Source organism: Pongo pygmaeus, chromosome 2 (genome assembly GCF_028885625.2).
Source record: "Pongo pygmaeus isolate AG05252 chromosome 2, NHGRI_mPonPyg2-v2.0_pri, whole genome shotgun sequence".
In the NCBI taxonomy this organism is placed as follows: Eukaryota; Metazoa; Chordata; class Mammalia; order Primates; family Hominidae; genus Pongo; species Pongo pygmaeus.
Window position 1 is genome coordinate 107,679,738 of NC_085930.1, and position 20,792 is coordinate 107,700,529.

The window sequence follows — 20,792 nt, forward strand, 5'->3', positions numbered from 1 at the left end:
ACATTTTGAAATAATTTCAGAATTACAGAAAAGTTGCAAAAATAGTACAAAGTACTCATCTATCCTTCACCCTGATTCCCTAGTTATCAATATTTTACTATAATTGTTCATCATTTTTTCTATTTACATGTTGATTTATTTCCTAAGCCTTTTGAGAGTAAATTATAGACTTGATCCTCTTTTCTCTTAAATACTTAATTATGTATTTTCTAAAATCAAGGACATCCTGTTATATAACTCAGTACAGTTATTAAAATCAGAAAATTAGCATTGATACAATACTGCTATCTAATTTACAGATCTCATTTAAATTTTACAAATTATCTCAATAATGTCTCTCATAATCTAAGATCCAATCACAGATCACGTATTAATTGTTAATTCATTAATTGCTATGCCTCTCTAGTCCCCTTTAATTTTGAACAGTTTTTCAGTCTTTGTCTTTCATAACATTGACATTTTTGAGAAATACAGGCCAGTTATTTTGTGAAATGTTCCTTAATTTGAGTTTGTCTGATGTTTCCTCATTATTGGATTTAGGTTAAGTGTTTTTGGCAGGAATACCTTAGCTGTTGTGTCCTTGTCAGCACACTGTATCTGGAGGCACACAGTGTTGATCTGTTTCATTACTAATGAGGTTAACCCTGGTCATTTGGGTAAGGCTGTGCTTGCCAAGTTTCTCCAAAAGTTACTATTTCTTCCTTTGTAATGAGTATATATCTTATGGGAAGACATGCTGAAATTACATTATTATCCTTTTTTCTCTTAAATCTGTCCTGTATTAGTTTTAATACCATTTGATCATTCTTGCCTGAAGCAGTTATTACCATCATCATTACCAGAGTGATTTTCTAACTCCATTATTTCTTTTACATTATTAGTTGGCATTCTACTGTAAGGAAGATCTTTTTCTTTTTCCCCATTTATTCATTCATAGCAGTATTGACTCATAGATTCTTATTTTATTCAATAGGTTGCATTCTGTCACTATCATTATTTATTTTGAAGCTTAAATTATCCCACTTATCCAATTACCCCAGTGGGGAGCCCCCTTCAAGCTGGCTTTTGTGGGAAGGTTTGGTTATATCTGATACTTTTTTTAAGAAATAAAATATTATAGATCAGCTAAAGCCCCACCCCATTGCCATCCTTTCTCCTTTGTTCCTCTTTCAGAAGTAATCATGTAATCAATGCATTTCATTCCCAGATCTTATGCTTTCATTATTACTTGTGTATTTGTAAATATTTTAGATATGTATATATATAGTTTTATTTTGTAAATGTTTTAAAAGTTTACACATGTTGAATCATGTGATAGCTATCCTTTGCAACCTGCTTTTTTCATTCTGCTTTGTTTTTGAGATTTTGTATCTGTTTATACATGGAGTTCTGTAAGTGTAGAGTTGGGTTGGCAAACCACAGCCCAGAGGGCTATGTGGAACACAGCTTTGCCCATTTATTCACCTGTTGTCCATGGCCGCTTTTATGCTGACAGTGCCAGTTGAGTGACAGAGACCATATGGCCCACAAGACCAAAATATTTACTCTCTGGCCCTTTTCAAAAAACAAAGAATGCCAACCCATGGTGTAGAGAATTCTGTTGGGTGAATAACCCACAGTGTATCTCTTCCCATAGCAGTGTAGAGTTTGTGTGGTTTCCCTTTTTCCAGTTACAGTGCTGCCAAGAGCATCCCCACTGTCTCCTTATGTACATATGTGACTGTCTTCAGGGAAGATACAGTGAAGGGCAGTTGCTGGATTGTGGAGAGTAAGTTTGAACACACAATAATTTTAGATTTAGGAGATGATTCTGATGAAGTAAAAATGTGTTTAGTTTCCAGTGTTCCTGCTAAACGAGAGTTATCACACAAGCCTTTGTATTTCTAAAGCAATGTCATCCAATGGAACTTTCTGCGTGAGGGAAATGTTCTGTATCTGCACTGACCAGCCTGGTTATGTGACCTAGAAGCAGGCCTCCCAGCCACACTGTTGCTGTGTCGTACAGAGCGGGTAGCTGAGCCCCCAGGCACAGTGTGACTCTTATTTACCAAACTGACTGCTGCTTGTTCCTCACTGGCAGACAAACTGAGGCAGGCACCAAAAGCTCAAGGAAAATTTAAACCAAATAGTGGGAAATACATGTTCATTTAATTCTTTTCTGGCAGTGGGAGGAAAGCCATGATGGTAAAACTCTGGCCGTGGAATTCATCTGTTACAGACCAGCGTAGCTGTGCTCTTTGGTGGAATCTGTTGGGTTTGACTTCCTTACATTCTACCTGGGAAGGCAGCCCCCTACCACCACCTGGTTGCCTAGTGACCAGCAAGGCCTCCATGTGTTAGGTTTCCTGCTCTGAATACAGGTATGTCTGTTTTGTGGCCCCACAGGAGGACGCTGACCACTGGCTCGTCTGCTTACCTGTGGAAACCCCCTAGCCGCAGCTCCAGCATGAGCAGTTTGGTGAGCAGCTACCTGCAGGTAAGGCCAGGAAGGCTGGGAATTATCTTACTATAGCTTCTACCAGGGTATGTCCTTGCCCCTAGCAACTCAAGGGTGATGTTCTCAGATACCCGTTGTTCCAGCCAGAGCAATAGAACCACTCAGTTATAGCTGCTATTCCCTGGAGTCTGGGTTTTTCAACCAAATAGAATCTAGGCTCTCTTAAAATTACATTCTTTTAAATGATTTTAAAGTATTTTAAAAGAAGCAGTTTAGCACCATGGTTAAAAGTGACAGAGTCAAATCCTGACTCTCACCTACCAGCTGTGACCAAGGGGAAATTACTTAACCTTCAGCTCTCTCGTCCACAGGATGGGGATAATAAAATTCATTCTAGCTCATAAATGAGGGGTGTGCATGCAGTTCTTAAGCATATGTGAAGTACTTACGGGCTTGACATATGCAAGGGCTCAGTCAATGTTAGTAGGTAGTGGCAGTTTGTTAATTTTTTTTAGAAATGTGCATTTATCACAGCTGTATATAGTTCTGTGGAAACTGAACAGCAATTAAAAAAATTAAAATGATCAATATAAGGAGCGTTAAGAGTAGAAAATAGATGAATCTTTTACCTTATTTTGTGGCTTAATCATGCCAGGAGTTGCAGGTATGGGTATGGCACAATGAATGAACAACATCTTAGATATAACTGAATTTATCTCAGAGACAACGTCCATTAAGTTAATAAGGCTGAAGAAGGCTGGATGGGAAATGCAAGTCTGTATCTCAGTGGAGCTCACATGGGTGGCCTCATAGCTTTGGAATGTGCTGCTGAATCTGTGGCAGATGCTTTGAGCAAAGGAATTCTAGTCTTTTGAATAGTTCTTTAGACTAACCTTAGGGCAGGTAATGCCTGTATTTTTACCTCTGTTCTCATTAAACTCTAAAGCTTTTCTTAATAGCCCTGTAGCTTCATCCTAAAGCCACTTGTCTTTTGTGTTTTTCCTCCCAGACTCAAGAGATGGTGTCCAACTTTGACCTGAACAGCCCCCTAAACAACGAGGCATTGGAGGGCTTTGATGAGATGCGACTAGAGCTGGACCAGTTGGAGGTGCGGGAGAAGCAGCTACAGGAGCGCATGCAGCAGCTGGACAGAGAGAACCAGGAGCTGAGGGCAGCTGTCAGCCTGCAAGGGGAGCAACTGCAGACAGAGAGGGAGAGGGGGCACACTGCAGCAGAGGACAACGTTCGCCTCACTTGCTTGGTAGCTGAGCTCCAGAAGCAGTGGGAGGTCACCCAGGCCACCCAGAACACTGTGAAGGAGCTGCAGACATGCCTGCAGGCCCTGGAGCTAGGAGCAGCAGAGAAGGAGGAGGACTATCACACAGCCCTGCGGCGGCTGGAGTCCATGCTGCAGCCCTTGGCACAGGAGCTTGAGGCCACACGGGACTCACTGGGCAAGAAGAACCAGCATTTAGCCAGCATCCCAGAATGGCTAGCCATGGCTCAGCAGAAGGCAGATACAGCATCAGACACAAAGGGCCAGCAAGAACCTATTCCCAGTGATGCAGCCCAGGAGATCCAGGAGCTAGGGGAGAAGCTTCAAGCCCTAGAAAGGGAGAGAACCAAGGTCGAGGAGGTCAACAGACAGCAGAGTGCCCAACTGGAACAGCTGGTCAAGGAGCTGCAGCTGAAAGAGGATGCTTGGGCCAGCCTGGAGCACCTGGTGAAGGAGATGGCCCCACTCCAGGAGGAGTTGTCTGGGAAGGGACAGGAGGCAGACCAGCTCTGGCGACGGCTGCAGGAGTTGCTGGCCCACTCGAGCTCCTGGGAGGAGGAGCTAGCAGAGTTGAGGCAGGAGAAAAAACAGCAACAGGAGGAGAAGGAGCTGCTGGAGCAGGAGGTCAGGTCTCTGACCCGGCAGCTGCAGTTCCTGGAGGCCCAGCTGGCACAGGTGAGCCAACATGTGAGTGACCTGGAGGAGCAGAAGAAGCAGCTCATTCAGGACAAAGACCACCTCAGCCAGAAGGTGGGTATGCTCGAGCGGCTTGCTGGGCAGCCTGGCCCAGAACTGCCAGTGGCAGGTGAGAAGAATGAGGCCCTGGTCCCTGTGAACTCCAGTCTGCAAGAGGCCTGTGGGAAGCCAGAGGAGGAGCAGAGGGGCCTGCAGGAGGCACAGTTAGACCATACCAAGGTGCAAGAGGGCAGCCAGGAGGAAGAGCTCCGGCAGGCCAACAGGGAGCTGGAGAAGGAGCTACAGAATGTGGTTGGGCGTAACCAGCTCCTGGAGGGCAAGCTGCAAGCCCTGCAGGCTGATTACCAGGCTTTGCAGCAGCGGGAATCAGCCATCCAGGGCTCCTTGGCCTCCCTGGAGGCCGAGCAGGCCAGCATCCGGCACTTGGGTGACCAGATGGAGGCGAGCTTGCTGGCTGTAAGGAAGGCCAAGGAGGCCATGAAAGCCCAGGTGGCAGAGAAGGAGGCCACTCTACAGAGCAAGGAGGGCGAGTGTCAGCAGCTGCGGGAGGAGGTGGAGCAGTGCCGGCAACTGGCAGAGGCCCGGCACAGAGAGCTTAGGGCTCTCGAGAGCCAGTGCCAGCAGCAGACCCAGCTGATTGAGGTCCTCACAGCAGAGAAAGGCCAACAGGGAGTTGGCCCACCCCCCGACAATGAAGCCCGTGAGCTGGCTGCCCAGCTAGCCCTGTCTCAGGCGCAGCTGGAGGTCCATCAGGGGGAGGCCCAACGGCTGCAGGCTCAGGTGGTGGACCTCCAGGCCAAGATGCAGGCAGCCCTGGATGACCAGGACAAGGTGCAGAGCCAGCTAAGCATGGCTGAGGCTGTCCTGAGGGAGCATAAAACCCTTGTGCAGCAGCTGAAGGAGCAGAATGAAGCCCTTAACAGAGCCCATGTCCAGGAGCTGCTGCAATGCTCGGAGCGTGAAGGGGCGCTGCAGGAGGAGAGGGCCGATGAGGCCCAGCAGAGGGAGGAGGAGCTGCGGGCCCTGCAGGAGGAGCTGTCCCAGGCCAAATGCAGCTCCAAGGAAGCACAGTTGGAGCACGCTGAGCTGCAAGAGCAGCTGCACCGGGCCAACACGGACACAGCCGAGCTGGGCATCCAGGTTTGTGCACTGACCATGGAAAAGGAGCGAGTGGAGGTGGCACTGGCCTGTGCTGTCCAGGAGCTCCAGGATGCCAAAGAGGCAGCCTCAAGGGAGCAAGAGGGCCTGGAGCGCCAAGTAGCTGGCCTGCAGCAAGAGAAGGAGAGCTTGCAGGAGAAGCTGAAGGCGGCCAAGGCAGCAGCCAGCTCACTGCCTGGCCTGCAGGCCCAACTCGCCCAGGCCGAGCAGCGGGCCCAGAGCATCCAAGAGGCTGCACACCAGGAGCTCGACACCCTCAAGTTCCAGCTGAGTGCTGAAATCATGGACTACCAGAGCAGACTTAAGGTAATCCTAGCTTCAACCACTTGGGCTCTACCCATCTCCCTGGGCAGGCCTGGTGGGTCCGTGGGAGGATGCACCTTTAGCCGTGAGGCAGATGAGGGCTGGAGAATGTACTGTGGGTGCAGGCAAACACCTTGTGGCCCTGTCCTATCACAGCTCCCAGTAGCATCTTTCTCTCTGCAGGAGTATGTTAGGCGCAGAACATTGGGAATGATGCCTTGGCCCAGAAATCTAAACTCAAGACCATTGCAAACAAGATTAGCCCACACAGAAGTTTGTAAAATTAGTAGCCAACATTGAAAGAGCAGGGTATTTACAAATACAGTTTGAGGGCTTTTGAAAGCCTGCATCCTCACCCTGCCCCTGCCCTGTGGCAGCAGTCAGCAGGAACCTGAGGGTGTCTGCCCACTTTAAAGGAGGCACACATCCTCTGCACTTTTCCTTACACTGGTTTCTGTACTTGCCCAGCCCCGCCGGGCATGTGAGTGTGAGAGCCCTGACTTGGCCTCTAAAACCCCTGCAGAGGGCCAGCAGTTCACAGCTGCCTCATGTCCTATCTCTGGGTTCTTAGTGAATAACCAACCCCATTAGGTGCTCTCCTGACAGCAGATACAGGGAAGGGAACAAGCCTACTTCGTTTTTACAAGGCCCTTGGGACAGACAAGTTAATGAGATGAGCAGTTACTATGTGCCTTTGATAGTACACAAAGATGAGGGGTTAAGGACTGTCTAGAGTGAAGACAGGGCAGAATGGCCTGGGGCTTTGATTTCCAGGGCTTGCCACTAGTCTGTCTGCATCAAGGTATGTGCACTCTCAGGCTACTCCTAACCCTCCTCTCTGAGGCAGCTCCACCGCACTGCCACAGATGTGCCTCCCCACCCAGTGCCACCCCACTCCGTGAAACTCCATGTGGCTTATAGCCAACTTTTTCCCTTGCGGAAATTAAGTTCTAAGTTTGGGGACCAGGCTAAGTCTCTTTTCTTAGTAAGCTTGAAAGTGTTTCACTATTAGTAAACCCAAAGCTCATTGAGGAGCTGGTTTGCAGGGAAAAAGAGAAAGGTAGCTTGGTTTTATCTGTTTGGGTGAGGGGGCTGAGGGATCCTCAGAGCAAGGACCCTACTTTTATGATCCCTTTCTTGTCCTCTCTAGAATGCTGGTGAAGAGTGCAAGAGCCTCAGAGGCCAGCTTGAGGAGCAAGGCCGGCAGCTGCAGGCTGCTGAGGAAGCTGTGGGGAAGCTGAAGGTAGGCCGTGGTGGTGTAGACCTGTCAGGGAGAGGGCATCTGGTGTGGTTTTGACTGGACCATTTAAGAGGGCTCCCTGTATGCCTCCAGATTCCCAAGCTGAAGCCGTCCTCAGTTCACCTTTGTAGACACCCTAGTTTATACCCTGACCCCCTCCATCCATTCCCTGGACACCTGGCTGGAGCTGCCACATGCAGAAAGGAAATAAGTGTCCTCTTTGGCCATCTCTATGGGTGATCGCCAGCCAGTGATTCTAAAATGGGTGGGAGCAGGGGTGGCACTGGACCCACAGTCTTCAGAGCAGTGACTTGTTCAGGTGAATCCTGCTCCCTGCCACCCCTACCTTCAGTGTCACCCTGGGAATTCTGGTACCTGCCACTTGCCAACCACCACAACTAGTTGCAATTGAGGCCCCACAAATATAGAGCAGAGGTTCATGGCCTCTTGAACTTAATAGGAAACAACCCTCCATTTAGAAGTGACCCAGCCAGATGGGGTGGATGGCACACCAGCCACTTTATGGTACGTTGCATGGGCTTCTGCAAGCTGAGTGTCTTCTCCCTCATGTCCTGTGCCAGGCCACCCAAGCAGACATGGGAGAGAAGCTGAGCTGCACTAGCAACCATCTTGCAGAGTGCCAGGCCGCCATGCTGAGGAAGGACAAGGAGGGGGCTGCCCTGCGCGAAGACCTAGAAAGGTTAGTCACAGTCCACCTACTCAGCTGTCGGTAGTCTTCAGGGAAGGAGTGTTTGGTCTCGTCATTTAGAAAGTCAGTCACTCATATTAGGTTTAGGAAGTCCTTTTGCAAGAAAAGCCACAAACTCAGAAAGTGCTTGTGCTGGAAGCATGCCACAGAGAACCTGGCTGCCTGCCCATCACAACCTATACGCGGCTAAAGCACCTTTCTCCTAACTCAATTTTCTTCTCTCTGGCAGTGCAAACTTCAGTAACTGCAAGCTTTGAAAAACTAAAATGAAATAAAAGTTAGATCATGATAATAATGGTAATAGTAGCAGCATGTATTTAAATAATGCTGAAAACGTGGCAGACTCTGTTTTGAATACTTTGCATACATTTACCCATTTAATCCTCCTAACAGTCCTATGAGGAAGGTGTTATCATCTATCCCCATTTTATGGATGAGGAAGATGAGTGTGCCAAGGACCAGGATCAACCTGTCTTTGTGCAGACTCTCTGATGCCATATCTGTGGAGAGCAGATCACGCCGCCACCCCAAGGCCTCCTTGACCCCCTCATTTTCAGGCTTGGGGCCATGTGGAGTTCTAAGCCTAAGTCCACCATGTGGTCATGGGACACAGCTAGCTGAGCCAGGACCTGATTAAGAAAAGATGTAACAGGGAGGAAGACCTGATTTTAAAAATGTGTAGCAGGGAGGAGGAGTTGCTGGAATCAAATTGCATGTGTGCCACCAGCAAAGATAAGCACACCAAATTGTCCCAAGTCTCTAACTTTTCTATTTATCTATTACCTCTTCCCAACACCAGCCTTCTAGGCCTGGGCTCTGGCTCAGTAGGAGATCCAGGATATCTTTGACATTTGGTAACCTGGACATACATTTTTCATCTTACCCTTCTAGTGTTCAGATCCTACAGGGCACTGGCTGCCCTTAGTTAAGTCATGTTCATATGACAGTTTAAACAGAGCCTGAGTTGGTGGCATGAAAACATGATAAACAGTGGTTATTTGTAAGATCTCAGAGCATTTGTTTCAGTTGCTCAAAGCTGCACAGTCTATCTGCCAACTTATTTTATTCAGTGTGTGTGTGTGTGGTGTGTGTGTGTGTGCACGCACGCACGTATGCCGCCTGTGTGTGTGGGTGCACCTATAAGGCCATTTTGGTGGACAGGGTCTAGTAAACAACTTCCTGGCAACTTTATACTAGATGTGGAAGGTGTAAATTAATCAGTCTCTCTGCAGAACCCTTTGTTTAATGGAGCTTTTATTATGTCCCACTGGACCATCCTTGGAAAACCACTGCCTTAGGAAATAGCTGCATTAAAAATGGAGTGGGTGGGGTGAGGAAGACAGCGAGATTCAGCCAGCTCCCTCTGCTGTAGACTGAGACACCCTGCAGCACCCAAAACGGAATTCCTTGGGTCTCAGGGGGGCTATCAGGTAGAACAGCTGGCAGTGCAGATTAAGACTGAGTGCCTGCTGTGGGCCCAGGGCCATGCCCCATGTGTAGAGTCCCAGGGATGTGTGGAAGACAGGCCCTCCTCCGTGTGGCCACCTCCAGGAAGCTACACCTCTGTCCTGCCTGTCCTGACTCCTTTCTCCTCCTACCCATCCTCCCCATCACCAGCCCTTGCCTATCAGGCTTCTCTTGCAAGCCCAGCCCCTGTCCGGGAGCCAAGGGGTGCAGAGTTCTATTCACTTAGGGTGCTTCTGGCAACCTGGGGTCAGCCTGCCCTCCCTCCCAGAATGCCCCTTTGTATGTGGGGGTGAGAGGAGAGTCTCAAAAGCTAGGGGACTGCATAAGCTGTGAGCAGATACCAAGTGGCTCCCCCATGGCGGAGGGCAGTAGCACCCCTCATTAGAGTCCTGGGTGAGCCTAGAGCCCTGGGGGAGCTGGAAGTCCTGGCTAATCAAGAAAACTTACCACTCCTCCCCCAGGACCCAGAAGGAACTCGAAAAAGCCACAACAAAAATCCAAGAGTATTACAACAAACTCTGCCAGGAGGTGACAAACCGCGAGAGGAATGACCAGAAGATGCTTGCTGACCTGGATGACCTCAACAGAACCAAGAAGTATCTCGAGGAGCGGCTGATAGAGCTGCTCAGGTGAGTGCTGTGTCAGACCAGCAGCTGGGGTTTTCCCCACACTTGGGTTTTCTCTAAAGAAGTGCAGCTGTTCTTGAAAGCATACTTCAGAAATTTCCCCATTTTCTTGCTGCTGTCTCAGGAGCCCCTCTCTCCTTCTCCATCTCACTTTCCCCAGTACTAGAGTCCCAAACTCTAGTGCCTGCAGGTACCAGGCAGCTGATACAAGTGGGAGCTTGTATCAGGAGGGGACTGTGAGAAACTGAGGACACAGCTGGACTCTGCTTCTGCCATATGTCTTGGCCCAGAACTGCCAGACCACCTTACTTGTTGAGAGAAGGTGGAAACCTGGATCTTAATGTGAAGTGTCCTGATTTTTTAATGCTGACAAGTCATTCAAAACTTATTTTAACTTTTCCTTATGGAAATTTTCAAATATACAAAAATGGAATCATGTAATACACCTCCAGGTACCTGTCACCCAGCTTCAACAGTGTTCAGCTCAGGGCCAGTCTTGATTCATCTGTAGACCCACCTGCTTACCCATCTTCCCAGATTATTTTGAAGCAAATCTCAGACATATCATTTCATTCATAAATATTTCAGTATGTACCTCTCCAAGGTAAGGACTCTTTTATTTTCTATTTTTTGAATTTTTTTTTTTTTTTTTTTGAGTCAGAGTCTCACTCTATTGCCCGGGCTTGAGTACAGTGGTGTGATCTTGGCTCACTGCAACCTCTTCCTCCTGGATTCGAGCGATTCTTGTGCCTCAGCCACCCGAGTAGCTGGGATTACCGGCATGCACTACCACTCCCAGCTAATTTTTATATTTTTAGTAGAAACAGGTTTCACCATGTTGGCCAGGCTGGTTCTAAATTCCTGGCCTCAAATGATTTGCCTGCCTCAGCCTCCCAAGTCCTGGGATTACAGGCATGAGCCACCATGCCTGGTGCCAGAACCCTCCATTTTAAACAACCACAGTGTCCTTATTACACCTTAAAAAATGAAGTATAATTTCTTAATATCATCAAGTGTCTAGTCAGTTTCAAATTTTTCCAATTGCCTTAGAATATTTTCAGGTCGTTCTAATCAGGATCTAAATTAGATTCATCTATTGCAATTGCTATGTCTCTTACATCCCTTTTAGTCAATGGGTTTCCCTGTCATCTCTCTACTTTTGCCGATTGCATCCTCATGGTGTCATTTAACATGATCATCCATCCCTTGCATTTCCTGTGAGTCCATAGTTAGAACTATTGCAGTGGTTCTCAATCCTGGCTACATATTAGAATCACTAGGAAGGTAATTTAAAAATGCCTATGTCCAGGCCCCACCCGGACTAACCGAATTGGAATTTCTGGGAGTGAGACTCAAGACACCAGTGAGCCAGAGCTGAGAACCATCATTCTACTGGTAGCTTGCTTAGACTCAGGTTCAAAATTTTGGCAAGAAGCCTTCATAGAATTGGTTTGTAGTTTGGGGTCTTTCCTTCAAGAGGCACATACAGTCTGATTAGCCCTGTTTTTGTGATGTTAGCAGCACCATGGATCAGCAAAGCCTAGATATGCTAATTCATTAAGTGTTACAAAACAGTGATATTAAAATTATAACCAATTTGAAAGTTTAAAAACTCTGCCTTCTTATCATCAATATACAGAGTTAGAACTCAGGGTATTTGTGACCTGAGGGGTGTGATGGAAAACACCAACTCCTGGCAGCATTCCACATTCCCAAAGTGTGGGTGGACCAGCCTAGAGAATGAGGCTGCTTCAGAGAATGAGTCTTCCTGCTTCCTGACAATTTCAAGTGTCCTTGAAAAAGCCAGTCAATCCCATGTTCAAGCTTTTTTATTTAAGGCAAAAGATCTGGGGTTGATTGGGAGTTCCTGGTCAGTGATGGAGCCTGTCTCTCTCAGGACCTGAGTGGCTTGGGTGTCACATTACCGGTGGCTGAGGTGCTGCTGGAGCCGCGTTAGCCCTGAGGATGCCAGCTGGGGCTCCGTACGAGAAAGAACTAAACTTCCCATGTCAGAAACCATCAAGCCTGAACATGCTCATTAGTATCCCTGAGGAAGCTTCTGTTCACATCCTCCCCCTCCAGCGCATCAGGCACATTCTGACACTGCCAGACCTTTCTGGAAAGCCTCACACTTCTTTCAGTCTGGCTTCTTGGAGTGACCTTACCATCTCTCTGAGGGGCAGAGGAGGCTAACATCTGATCAGATTTTCACACTAGGAAATCTTTGATCTTCTTCACTGATTAATTGTTACTTGGATCAACCATAGAAACATAAAGGGCCCCAAGCACATTAAGATTCAGGTGGGAAGTACATTCATGGTCCTTGGGCTTACTGCACACAGTCGGCATGGCAGCACGTTTTAGCTTAAACTCCCAGTGGTCCCCAGCACTGTTGTTTAGGTGCCTGAGTGGTGGCCCTCTTTGGTGTTGGCAGCTCTTTGCATTTAACAGTGCCTTCTGTGTACATCTTTTGCCTCCTGCGTGTTCTTATACATGTGGTGTCAGTTAAGTCTGCATGTCGGGGGAGATGGAGGAGACCTAGCATGGGCTGGGGCATATTTCCAAGGTGAAAGTGAATTTTCTTTCTATGACTTAGGAAATTTGATACCAGTCTTTTGAAATGAGGCAAGGATCATCCTATTGTTTTCATGGATTCTCTCTTCTTTTCTTCCAATGTGGTTTTGTCCCAGGGACAAGGATGCTCTCTGGCAGAAGTCAGATGCCCTGGAATTCCAGCAGAAGCTCAGTGCTGAGGAGAGGTGGCTTGGAGACACAGAGGCAAACCACTGCCTCGACTGCAAGCGGGAGTTCAGCTGGATGGTGCGGCGGCACCACTGCAGGTCAGTAGGGAGCTCATGGGTTGGCACCAACACCCTGGTGGGGCCCAGGACCAGAGCAGACAGCTCCAAAAGAGGACTCTGTGATAGGTGTTGGCACCATGGCTGACTATTTAGGAAGAGCACATTGCGTTTTGGCTTTAAGGGAACCAGGTGAGGAAGGTGTGTTAGTTGGGATCCTAACAAGACACTCAGGGCTCCCTGAAAGGAAAAAATACAGAGATGTGGATGGAGTTAGGGGGCCCCACAGGGATGGGGCATACCCAGAGACTAGCAGTTCTTCTGCCATTCCTATAGGGACCAGAGGAGAGCGGCATTACTGGAAGCCAGCAAGAGCTGGCCTGAAACCTCACTAGAGGAACACAGGCAGTGCCAGGGGCACGAAGGCCAGAGAAGGATGGGTAAAGATGAATCTCGGGCTGGGCTGGGCTGGGGGCAGGTGCAGAATAATCAGCATAGCTGTGAAGATCTGTGGTCTTTTAGAGCCTTAGCTTCTGAGATATGGGAGGCATACCTACAACTTGGTGCCAGGGAAGGTGGGCTCAGCCACACTTCATCTCCCTGCCTCCCAGGACCTTAGGAAGTAAACCATGCTTTCACCAAGCTGACAAGAAGGCTTTGTTGGAATCTTATGAAATGAGCTCATGGCCACATCCTAACTTGGGGGCACAGCCAGGTCTGATGAGAGTCACATGGTATCCAGAGCCCAGTTTGGGTGCTGAGCAGATCACACAAGATCATAGTGTGTCATCCTCACAGCCTGGGCTTGTTTTGTTCCCAGGATATGTGGCCGCATCTTCTGTTACTACTGCTGCAACAACTACGTCCTGAGCAAGCACAGTGGCAAAAAGGAGCGCTGCTGCCAAGCCTGTTTCCAGAAGCTCAGTGAAGGCCCTGGCTCCCCTGATAGCAGTGGCTCAGGCACTAGCCAGGGAGAGCCCAGCCCTGCACTGTCACCAGCCTCACCTGGGCCCCAGGCCACAGGAGGCCAAGGTCAGTCTCCTGCTACTACTGCCTACTATGTTCTCTAGGTGCCACTTCCTCCCCCACCCATGTTGTGGCTAGTTAATGCTAATAAGCTGAATTCAGTGTTTTCTAAACTTAGGTATTAAAGAGGTGCTAAAATATATTACCACCAACTTGAGACTTTCATTTTGATATATTAGGATTGAAAGAGAATTGAAAAAGGAATAACTTTGTCCTGATAAGATTCAGTGTGATTTAACCTGAAGTCTATGTACCTGTTAATGCACATTCATGAAATACACCCCACACTTTGGAGAATGCTGTCTACCAGAGCTGCAGCCTTGGCATCGAGAGTAACTCAAGGCTAGGAGTTGTGTCTGGAACTATCCATATCCTTCAGTCTCTTCCTGAAGCTCGCTCTTCCTTCATGTCCAAGGAGGATGTAATCTCCTTTGTGTCCTCCCATTCAGCCCAGTGAAGGAAGTAGAGTTTGGGTTCTGCTGCTTCTGTTTTGAGCACACCCTAACAGACAGGCCTGGGCTACCCTTCAGGGCACTGGACTTTGGATGTGGAACACAGGGAGGCAGAGCTGAGATGGCACAGGCAGAAGTGATCTCAGCTTATCTCTGCTCGAGCATCATTGCCATCTGCAACTGGTCCCTGTGAACTCCTCCTTGGCCTCTGCCTGGATGCAGGCCAGCCAGCCTTTAGAAATACTGTCCATTCCTCTTTTGTTTGAGTGGATTACCAAGTGGTTGGCAGGCCCCATTATGTTGTTGGGTACAAAGAACTGACGAGGATGGGGAGTGTACTTTGCACAGCTTTAGTTTATCTTCTTCAAATCTTTTGCCCATTTTAAAATGTTTTTTAAGTATTGAATTTTGAGAGTCCTCTATGTATTCTCCACACAAGTTCTTTGTCACATATGTATTTTACAGGTAGTTTTTCCCAATCTATAGCTTATCTTTATATTTTCTTTCAAAGAGCAAAAAAGTCTTCAAAGAGCAGAAGTTTATCATTTTAATGAGATCCAATGTATCAGGCTTTTTCTGTTACGCATAAATGTTTTTCTTTTTGTTGTCATGTCTGGCTTTACTTAGCCCAAGGACTCACAGACCTTCTTCTGTTGTCTCTTAGAAGTTTTATAGCTTTAGCTTATACATTTAGGCCTATGATTCATTTTCAGTTATCTTTGTGTATGGTGCAAGGTATGAATAGAGATTCATCTTTTTGTGTGGCTATCCAGTTATTTCAACATCGTTGATTAAAAGACTGTTCTTTGCACTTTTGTCAAAAACCGACCTTATTTTTTTTTTTATGCTGCCATGAGAAAGTAGGCAATTGACCTTATATGTGTGGATTTATATCTGGACTTTTATTCTGTTCCATTTATATATGTGCCTATTCTTTCACCAATACCAAACTGTTACGATGACCATAGTTTTATAAAGCATCTTAACATCACGTAGAGTGACTCCAGTTTTGTTCTTTATCAAAGTATTGGCTATTCTAGGTTTTTTGTTTTTCTATGTAAGTTTTAGAATCAGTCTGTCAATTTCTACAAAAAATCCTGGTGATATTTAAATTGGGATTGCATTGAATCTCTAGTTCAGTTTGGGGAGAATTGACATCTTAATAAAATTGACTCAGTCCAGGAACATGATACAACTTTCTATTTATTTAAGTCTTTGGTTTCTCTCAGTGGACATCATTTTAGATCCCTGTTGTCTGATTTCCCTTCCCTCTGCCAGCCTTACAAGGCAGGTTCAGGAGTGTGGCTGAATTGATGGAAAAAAAACAATCCCTGGCCCCTTTTTTCAGCCTATGCCTCAAGCTCTCTATTACATAGACTTGAAACAAGAAGAACTTCACTTCTAAAGCAGGGCCTGCCTTAGTGGTCATGTGGCAGGTCCAGGTGGGAACTTTAAGCTCACCTGAACCATTTTTCTTGCTAAACACCCCAGGAACTTTGCATGGACTTGCCCTGACTCATTAGTGACCACAGAGTGCTGTGGTCACTTGTTTTGATTTTTGACATTTCCTGTCTGCTCATTTTTTTAAATTAATTATTTATTTATTTATTTATTTATTTATTTTTGAGACAAAGTCTTGCTCTGTTTCTCAGGCTGGAGTGCAGTGGTACGATCTCTGCTCACTGCAACCTCTGCCTCCTGGGTTCATGTGATTCTCGTGCCTCAGCTTCCCGAGTAGCTGGGATTACAGGTGCCTGCCACCACACCTGGCTAATTTTTATATTTTTATTAGACACAGGGTTTCATCATGTTGGCTAGGCTGGTACTGAATTCCTGGCCTCAAGTGATCCACCCGTTCCAGCCTCCCAAAGTGCTGGGATTACAAGCATGAGCCACCGCACCCGGTGTTTTTTTCATTTTTGCCTCAAACCCGCCCTCACATTTTTCCGTGACATATGCTGGAGAGTGTTTGTGGGCAGATGACTGGTACAGGAACATTTCTACAGTGGCCTTCCTACTGAGTGGCTTGCACAGTCGGACACAAGGCCCCTGGTTGGAAACCCAGTGCCTGCTGCAAGCCCTTGAGCATTGGGAGGTTCTTTCCCACACATCAGTGGATTAAGGGAAAATGCAGGTCAGACAGACTCCTGCTTTCAAAAATACATGAATAAGTACTGCCTGTGTCTTATGGAGCAAGGATTTAGTGGCATAGAAGTGTGTTTTCTGTTATTAGGTTCTTTCTTAATAGGATTTTTCCTTCTAAATAAGGGACCTCAGAGAATATGCAAGAGGTTGAAACCTCTCTAAGCCCCTGACTTTGACAAGTCTCTTAGGTTGTACATTCCATTTCGTCTGTAAGCCTTCCTCTACTTTTTTGGAATGTTCCAGCAACCAACCATTTCTCTCAAGTCTGGACAGAATAGCTGTCAGTTGAGTGACCAATTAAATTGTGCCTCAGCAGCTTGTTCTGCATAGCTGCACTCTCTCACTTTCCCGAGGGCCCTTACCTAGCCTATGCATAACAGTGTGTTGTGTCTCTTCTCTCCTGATCTGCCTCTGCTGCCCAGGAGCAAATACAGACTACAGGCCACCGGACGACGCTGTGTTTGATATCATCACAGATGAGGAATTGTGCCAGATACAGGAGTCCGGCTCCTCCTTGCCTGAAACACCCACTGAAACTGATTCTCTTGACCCAAATGTAGCTGAACAGTGAGTAGAGTTCACCCCCATTTCCCGAGTGCTCATTACAGGCCTGGCCCCTGTGCTTTCTTATCAAAGGATGAGGAAAGTGAGACACTGGAAGCGGGATTGACTGTCCTTGCCTAAGGGAACAGTGCTTGCGATGGCCTTGAAGAGCATCAGCGCTCAGGAATTTGTCAGTGTTGAGCCTTGCAGAGAGTTCCTGGGAGATGTCAGTGGCCCCAGGTTTCAGCATCACTATTAAGGCCTGTCTTTCTTAGCTTGAGCGACTATATTAGTTTGCTTGGGTGCTATATAAAATACCACAGACCGGGTGGCTTAAATAACAGAAATTTACCTTCTCACAGCTCTGGAGGCTGGAAATGCAAGGTCAGGTGCTGGCAGGGCTGGTTTCCTGCGAGATGCTTCTCCTTGGCTTGCAGATATCTGCCCCCTTGCTGCCTCTTCGTGTGGCTGTCCCCTGTTGCATGCCCCTGGTGTGTCCCCATGTCTCTCAATCTCCTCTTCTTACAGACACTGGTCGATTGGATTAGAGCCCACCCTAACAGCATCATCTTAACTTAATCATTCCTCTACAGGCCTCATCTCCAAATGCAGTCACAGTCTGAGGTACTGGTGCTTAGGGCTTCAGCATGTGAATAATCTGGGGCATGGGGAGACGATTCAGCCTATAACAGCAACCCTTGCTGGGCCGCCCTTGGCAGTTGCTCAGAGCAACATGCTGCTCTTTAAAAGCCTTGCTCCCAGGCCCCTGTGCTCCTGGTCTTGCTCACCTTACCACTACCCACCTGGCTTGCTGAGTGATGAAGGCAGAGTATGGCTTAGTGCTAATGGAATGAAGCATGCCCTAGGGACCACTGGACTATAGGGGTTGGGAGAACACTGCAGGCTAATACTGTCAGGGAACGCATCAGAGCAGGGGTGTCCAATCTTTTGGCTTCCCTGGGCCACACTGGAAGAAGAATTGTTTTGGGCCACACATAAAATAAACTAACACTAACGATAGCTAATGAGCTTAAAAAAAAAATCGCCCTACCCCCCCAAAAAATGTCATAACGTTTCAAGAAAGTTTATGAATTTGTGTTGGGCTACATTCAAAGTTCTGGGTTGCATGCAGCCTGTGGGCAGCAGATTGGGTAAGCTTGCTTCAGAGGAAGGTGTTCCAGGAAGGGAAGGCAAGGCCCAAAGTCAGAGGCAACAGTGAGTAGGGGCTGTCTTGGGTCTCGAGTTTGGTGATTGGATTGGCTTCATCCATGAGGCTCCAGCACAGTGAGTTTAGTTCATCTTTTGGAAACACTGATCAGGCTTGGCAAGGATACAATGAGAAAGGAAGCTCGGATTTAGTTGCAATTGTCTCTGATAGATGCGCCCTCTCAGAGGTCCCTTTAGCTGCAGATAAACCCACTCAAAGCCTCAAAGTTTTAGCAGTAAGAAAAACATGGACAGGCCTATTACTCTGTACCCGGTGGAACCCAAGGGACTTTCCACTCACCTAGCCTGCACTTTGCCCTAGCACTGGTATTTTATGCTGCTTTTAATCAGTGACTTGGATCCACTGAACCTTCCTGACTACTGCAAGAATGCTACAGCTTACACAGGCAGAGCAGGCTTCAGAGGGACAAAGCAGCCACGGCAAGGATATCCTTAAGTACTTATTCTCCCTTGGCTGTCTCATTTTTCTAGTGTAGCTATTTGCCAACAAGGTTTTCAAGGAGAGTTTCACAAGGTCAGTTTTTAAAAATATGAGTTGTATAAAGTGCCACCATGTTAAAAATGTCAAGAGTTTATGACATGGGACCCATAAGAAAAGGAGGTCCTTGGTTGATGTTTCTCAGCCTCTGTTGTCTGGCTTTAGAGCAGTTTACAAAAAAGCACTGGCTGTTCAGAACCTCAAGAAAGAATTTATGTGGGTCCCAGGTCCCAGATGTTTCTTGACCCATTTTCTCTCTAGTTAAGGACATTTTATGATGCTCTTGCCTCAACATTGAGGTCTGTCCCTCTTTTCCTGCCCACAATTCAGAGGAGGGCTAGGACTGATCTGTCAGATTGATCATTCAGGATTTCTGCTGCATGTCCTTAATCTTCATGATGCTGCCATTGTAAGGGACTTTGGGCTTACGTGTATCTCCACAACGCTCTGTTCCCTGACTAGAGAATGACTGAACTCATCATGTTATAGCTTCTTGGATAAAGCCAGCCTGATCACCAAACTCACCAGACCCAAGATCATGTCTACTACTGTCACTTCTGTGACTTTGGGCTTTTCCTTTCCTTCCTGGGACACCCCTCCAACCCCTGACCATGTAAGCCTGCAGTGTTCTCCCAACCCCCATGGCTCAATGGTCCCTGGGGCATGTTCCATTCCATTAGCACTAAGCCACACTCTGCCTCCATCACCTGGAAAGCCAGGTGGGTAAATGGTAGGTGATAAAGTGAGCAGGACCAGGAACCTGGGGGCCTGGGAGGACATTCCGGCTTGAAAGTGTCTTGCTGCTTCCTCTAGCCTGAGTGAGAAAGTGACTATCCTACAGCTCTCTCTCTCCTCACCCCTCACCTTCCCCTGCCCAGTAGGAACAAAAACAGAAGGCATTCTGACTGCTGACAAATATGTGTGGTTTTGGTCTTGGGAAATCAGGAACTGTTCCAGGGAAAGGAAACTGCCAGTGTGCTGGTCTGCGGCCACCAAGGCGGATCTGGGACTAACTGATAGGAACCTGTAATCCCTGCACTTCTGTTAGGGTGAAGAGCCACCCTTCCAAGTCAGTTAAAGGCTGCATTGTCAGATACTTTTTTTGTGTGTTAGCTGGAGATAAACCCAAGCATTTCTGGTAGCTTTTTCCTACATACTTTTTCTTCCTAAGTTTTAAGACCTAAACCAAAAACACCGAGAGTCTGAGAAAGTGTGGGAGATCTAGAGCCCTAGATTTGTGTAAGCATCCCTGGCAAGAAACTTCGGGAAAAAATAAGCAAATCCAAGGTAAGAAAGGATCTGGGAGAGATTAAACACTAAGTCCAAATTCATGAGGAATATTAGGCCACTTGGAAGTAGTGTTGAAAGTGATGCTGTTGAGCGCCTGCCTTGCACCAGCTACTCTTACACATGACCTCACTAGTCCCTGTGCAGCCCATCAGGGAGTAGGAATTATCTCATTTTATAGGCAAAGAAGCTGAAGCCTCAGGAGGCTGGATAACTTCTGTTGTTGGAGGTGCCAGAACTAGGCTTTAGACTCCAGTCCACTAGCTTAAGATTCATTTGGAAGAGTTGAGCTCTCTTCTCTCCGTCCCATGTCCCCATTTTGCCCATCTCCTCTGCCTTCATGTTTGCTTTTTCGCACATGTACACAGTTTTGGGGCTAAGGAAGTTGTTTGCCTTGCCTCTCCTCCTGGCAGAGATGGGTCAGGAAGGGGTCCCAAAGTCCAGCCTGCCAGGGAGATGTGGCCTGATGCTGGGACTCCCTAAGCAACCTCCTAGTGGTCCCTGTGCATGGCTCAGACCTAGAATGGTGGTGCAGAGCAGGAGCACAGCCCCTGACTTCTGGAGAAAAGATGGTATTCGTCATAGCCCTCCAGACACACCCATGCACACCCCCTTTTCAGTCATTCAGGCCCACCCTCCGCCATCTCCACTGACCAGGTGTCCAGCTGTTCTCCGGACTGAGGCAGAGAAGAAAATCAAGCTCTTGTCAGCTGGTGAACCAGGCCTGTGGAGTAAGGGCTGGCAGGGGGCACTGGGCTGTGTTTCCCTCAGCCTTTGCTCAGCCTCTACCCAGTCATGGCCTCCTTGAGGCCTGGCCTCCCCCTCTAGCTACCAGATGAACAGACAGTATGGTGGTGAAGAGCTTGAGCTCCAGAACCAAACATACCTGGTCTGCCACCTCCAGGCTCCATGGCTCTAGGCAGT

General features: G+C 47.5%; 1 protein-coding gene across 1 annotated transcript in view; it reads left to right on the forward strand.

Moving 5' to 3' along the window:
* The window catches only part of FYCO1 (FYVE and coiled-coil domain autophagy adaptor 1), a 77,042-nt gene that overhangs the window by 23,397 nt on the left and 32,853 nt on the right, over positions 1-20,792 (forward strand). Inside the window, exons 7-14 of the mRNA XM_054482086.2 lie at positions 2,386-2,476; positions 3,447-5,873; positions 7,021-7,113; positions 7,692-7,810; positions 9,748-9,915; positions 12,603-12,752; positions 13,531-13,742; positions 16,756-16,900. Of these exons, the coding sequence (XP_054338061.1) occupies positions 2,386-2,476; positions 3,447-5,873; positions 7,021-7,113; positions 7,692-7,810; positions 9,748-9,915; positions 12,603-12,752; positions 13,531-13,742; positions 16,756-16,900 (3,405 nt within the window). The remainder of the gene's footprint in view (positions 1-2,385; positions 2,477-3,446; positions 5,874-7,020; positions 7,114-7,691; positions 7,811-9,747; positions 9,916-12,602; positions 12,753-13,530; positions 13,743-16,755; positions 16,901-20,792) is intronic.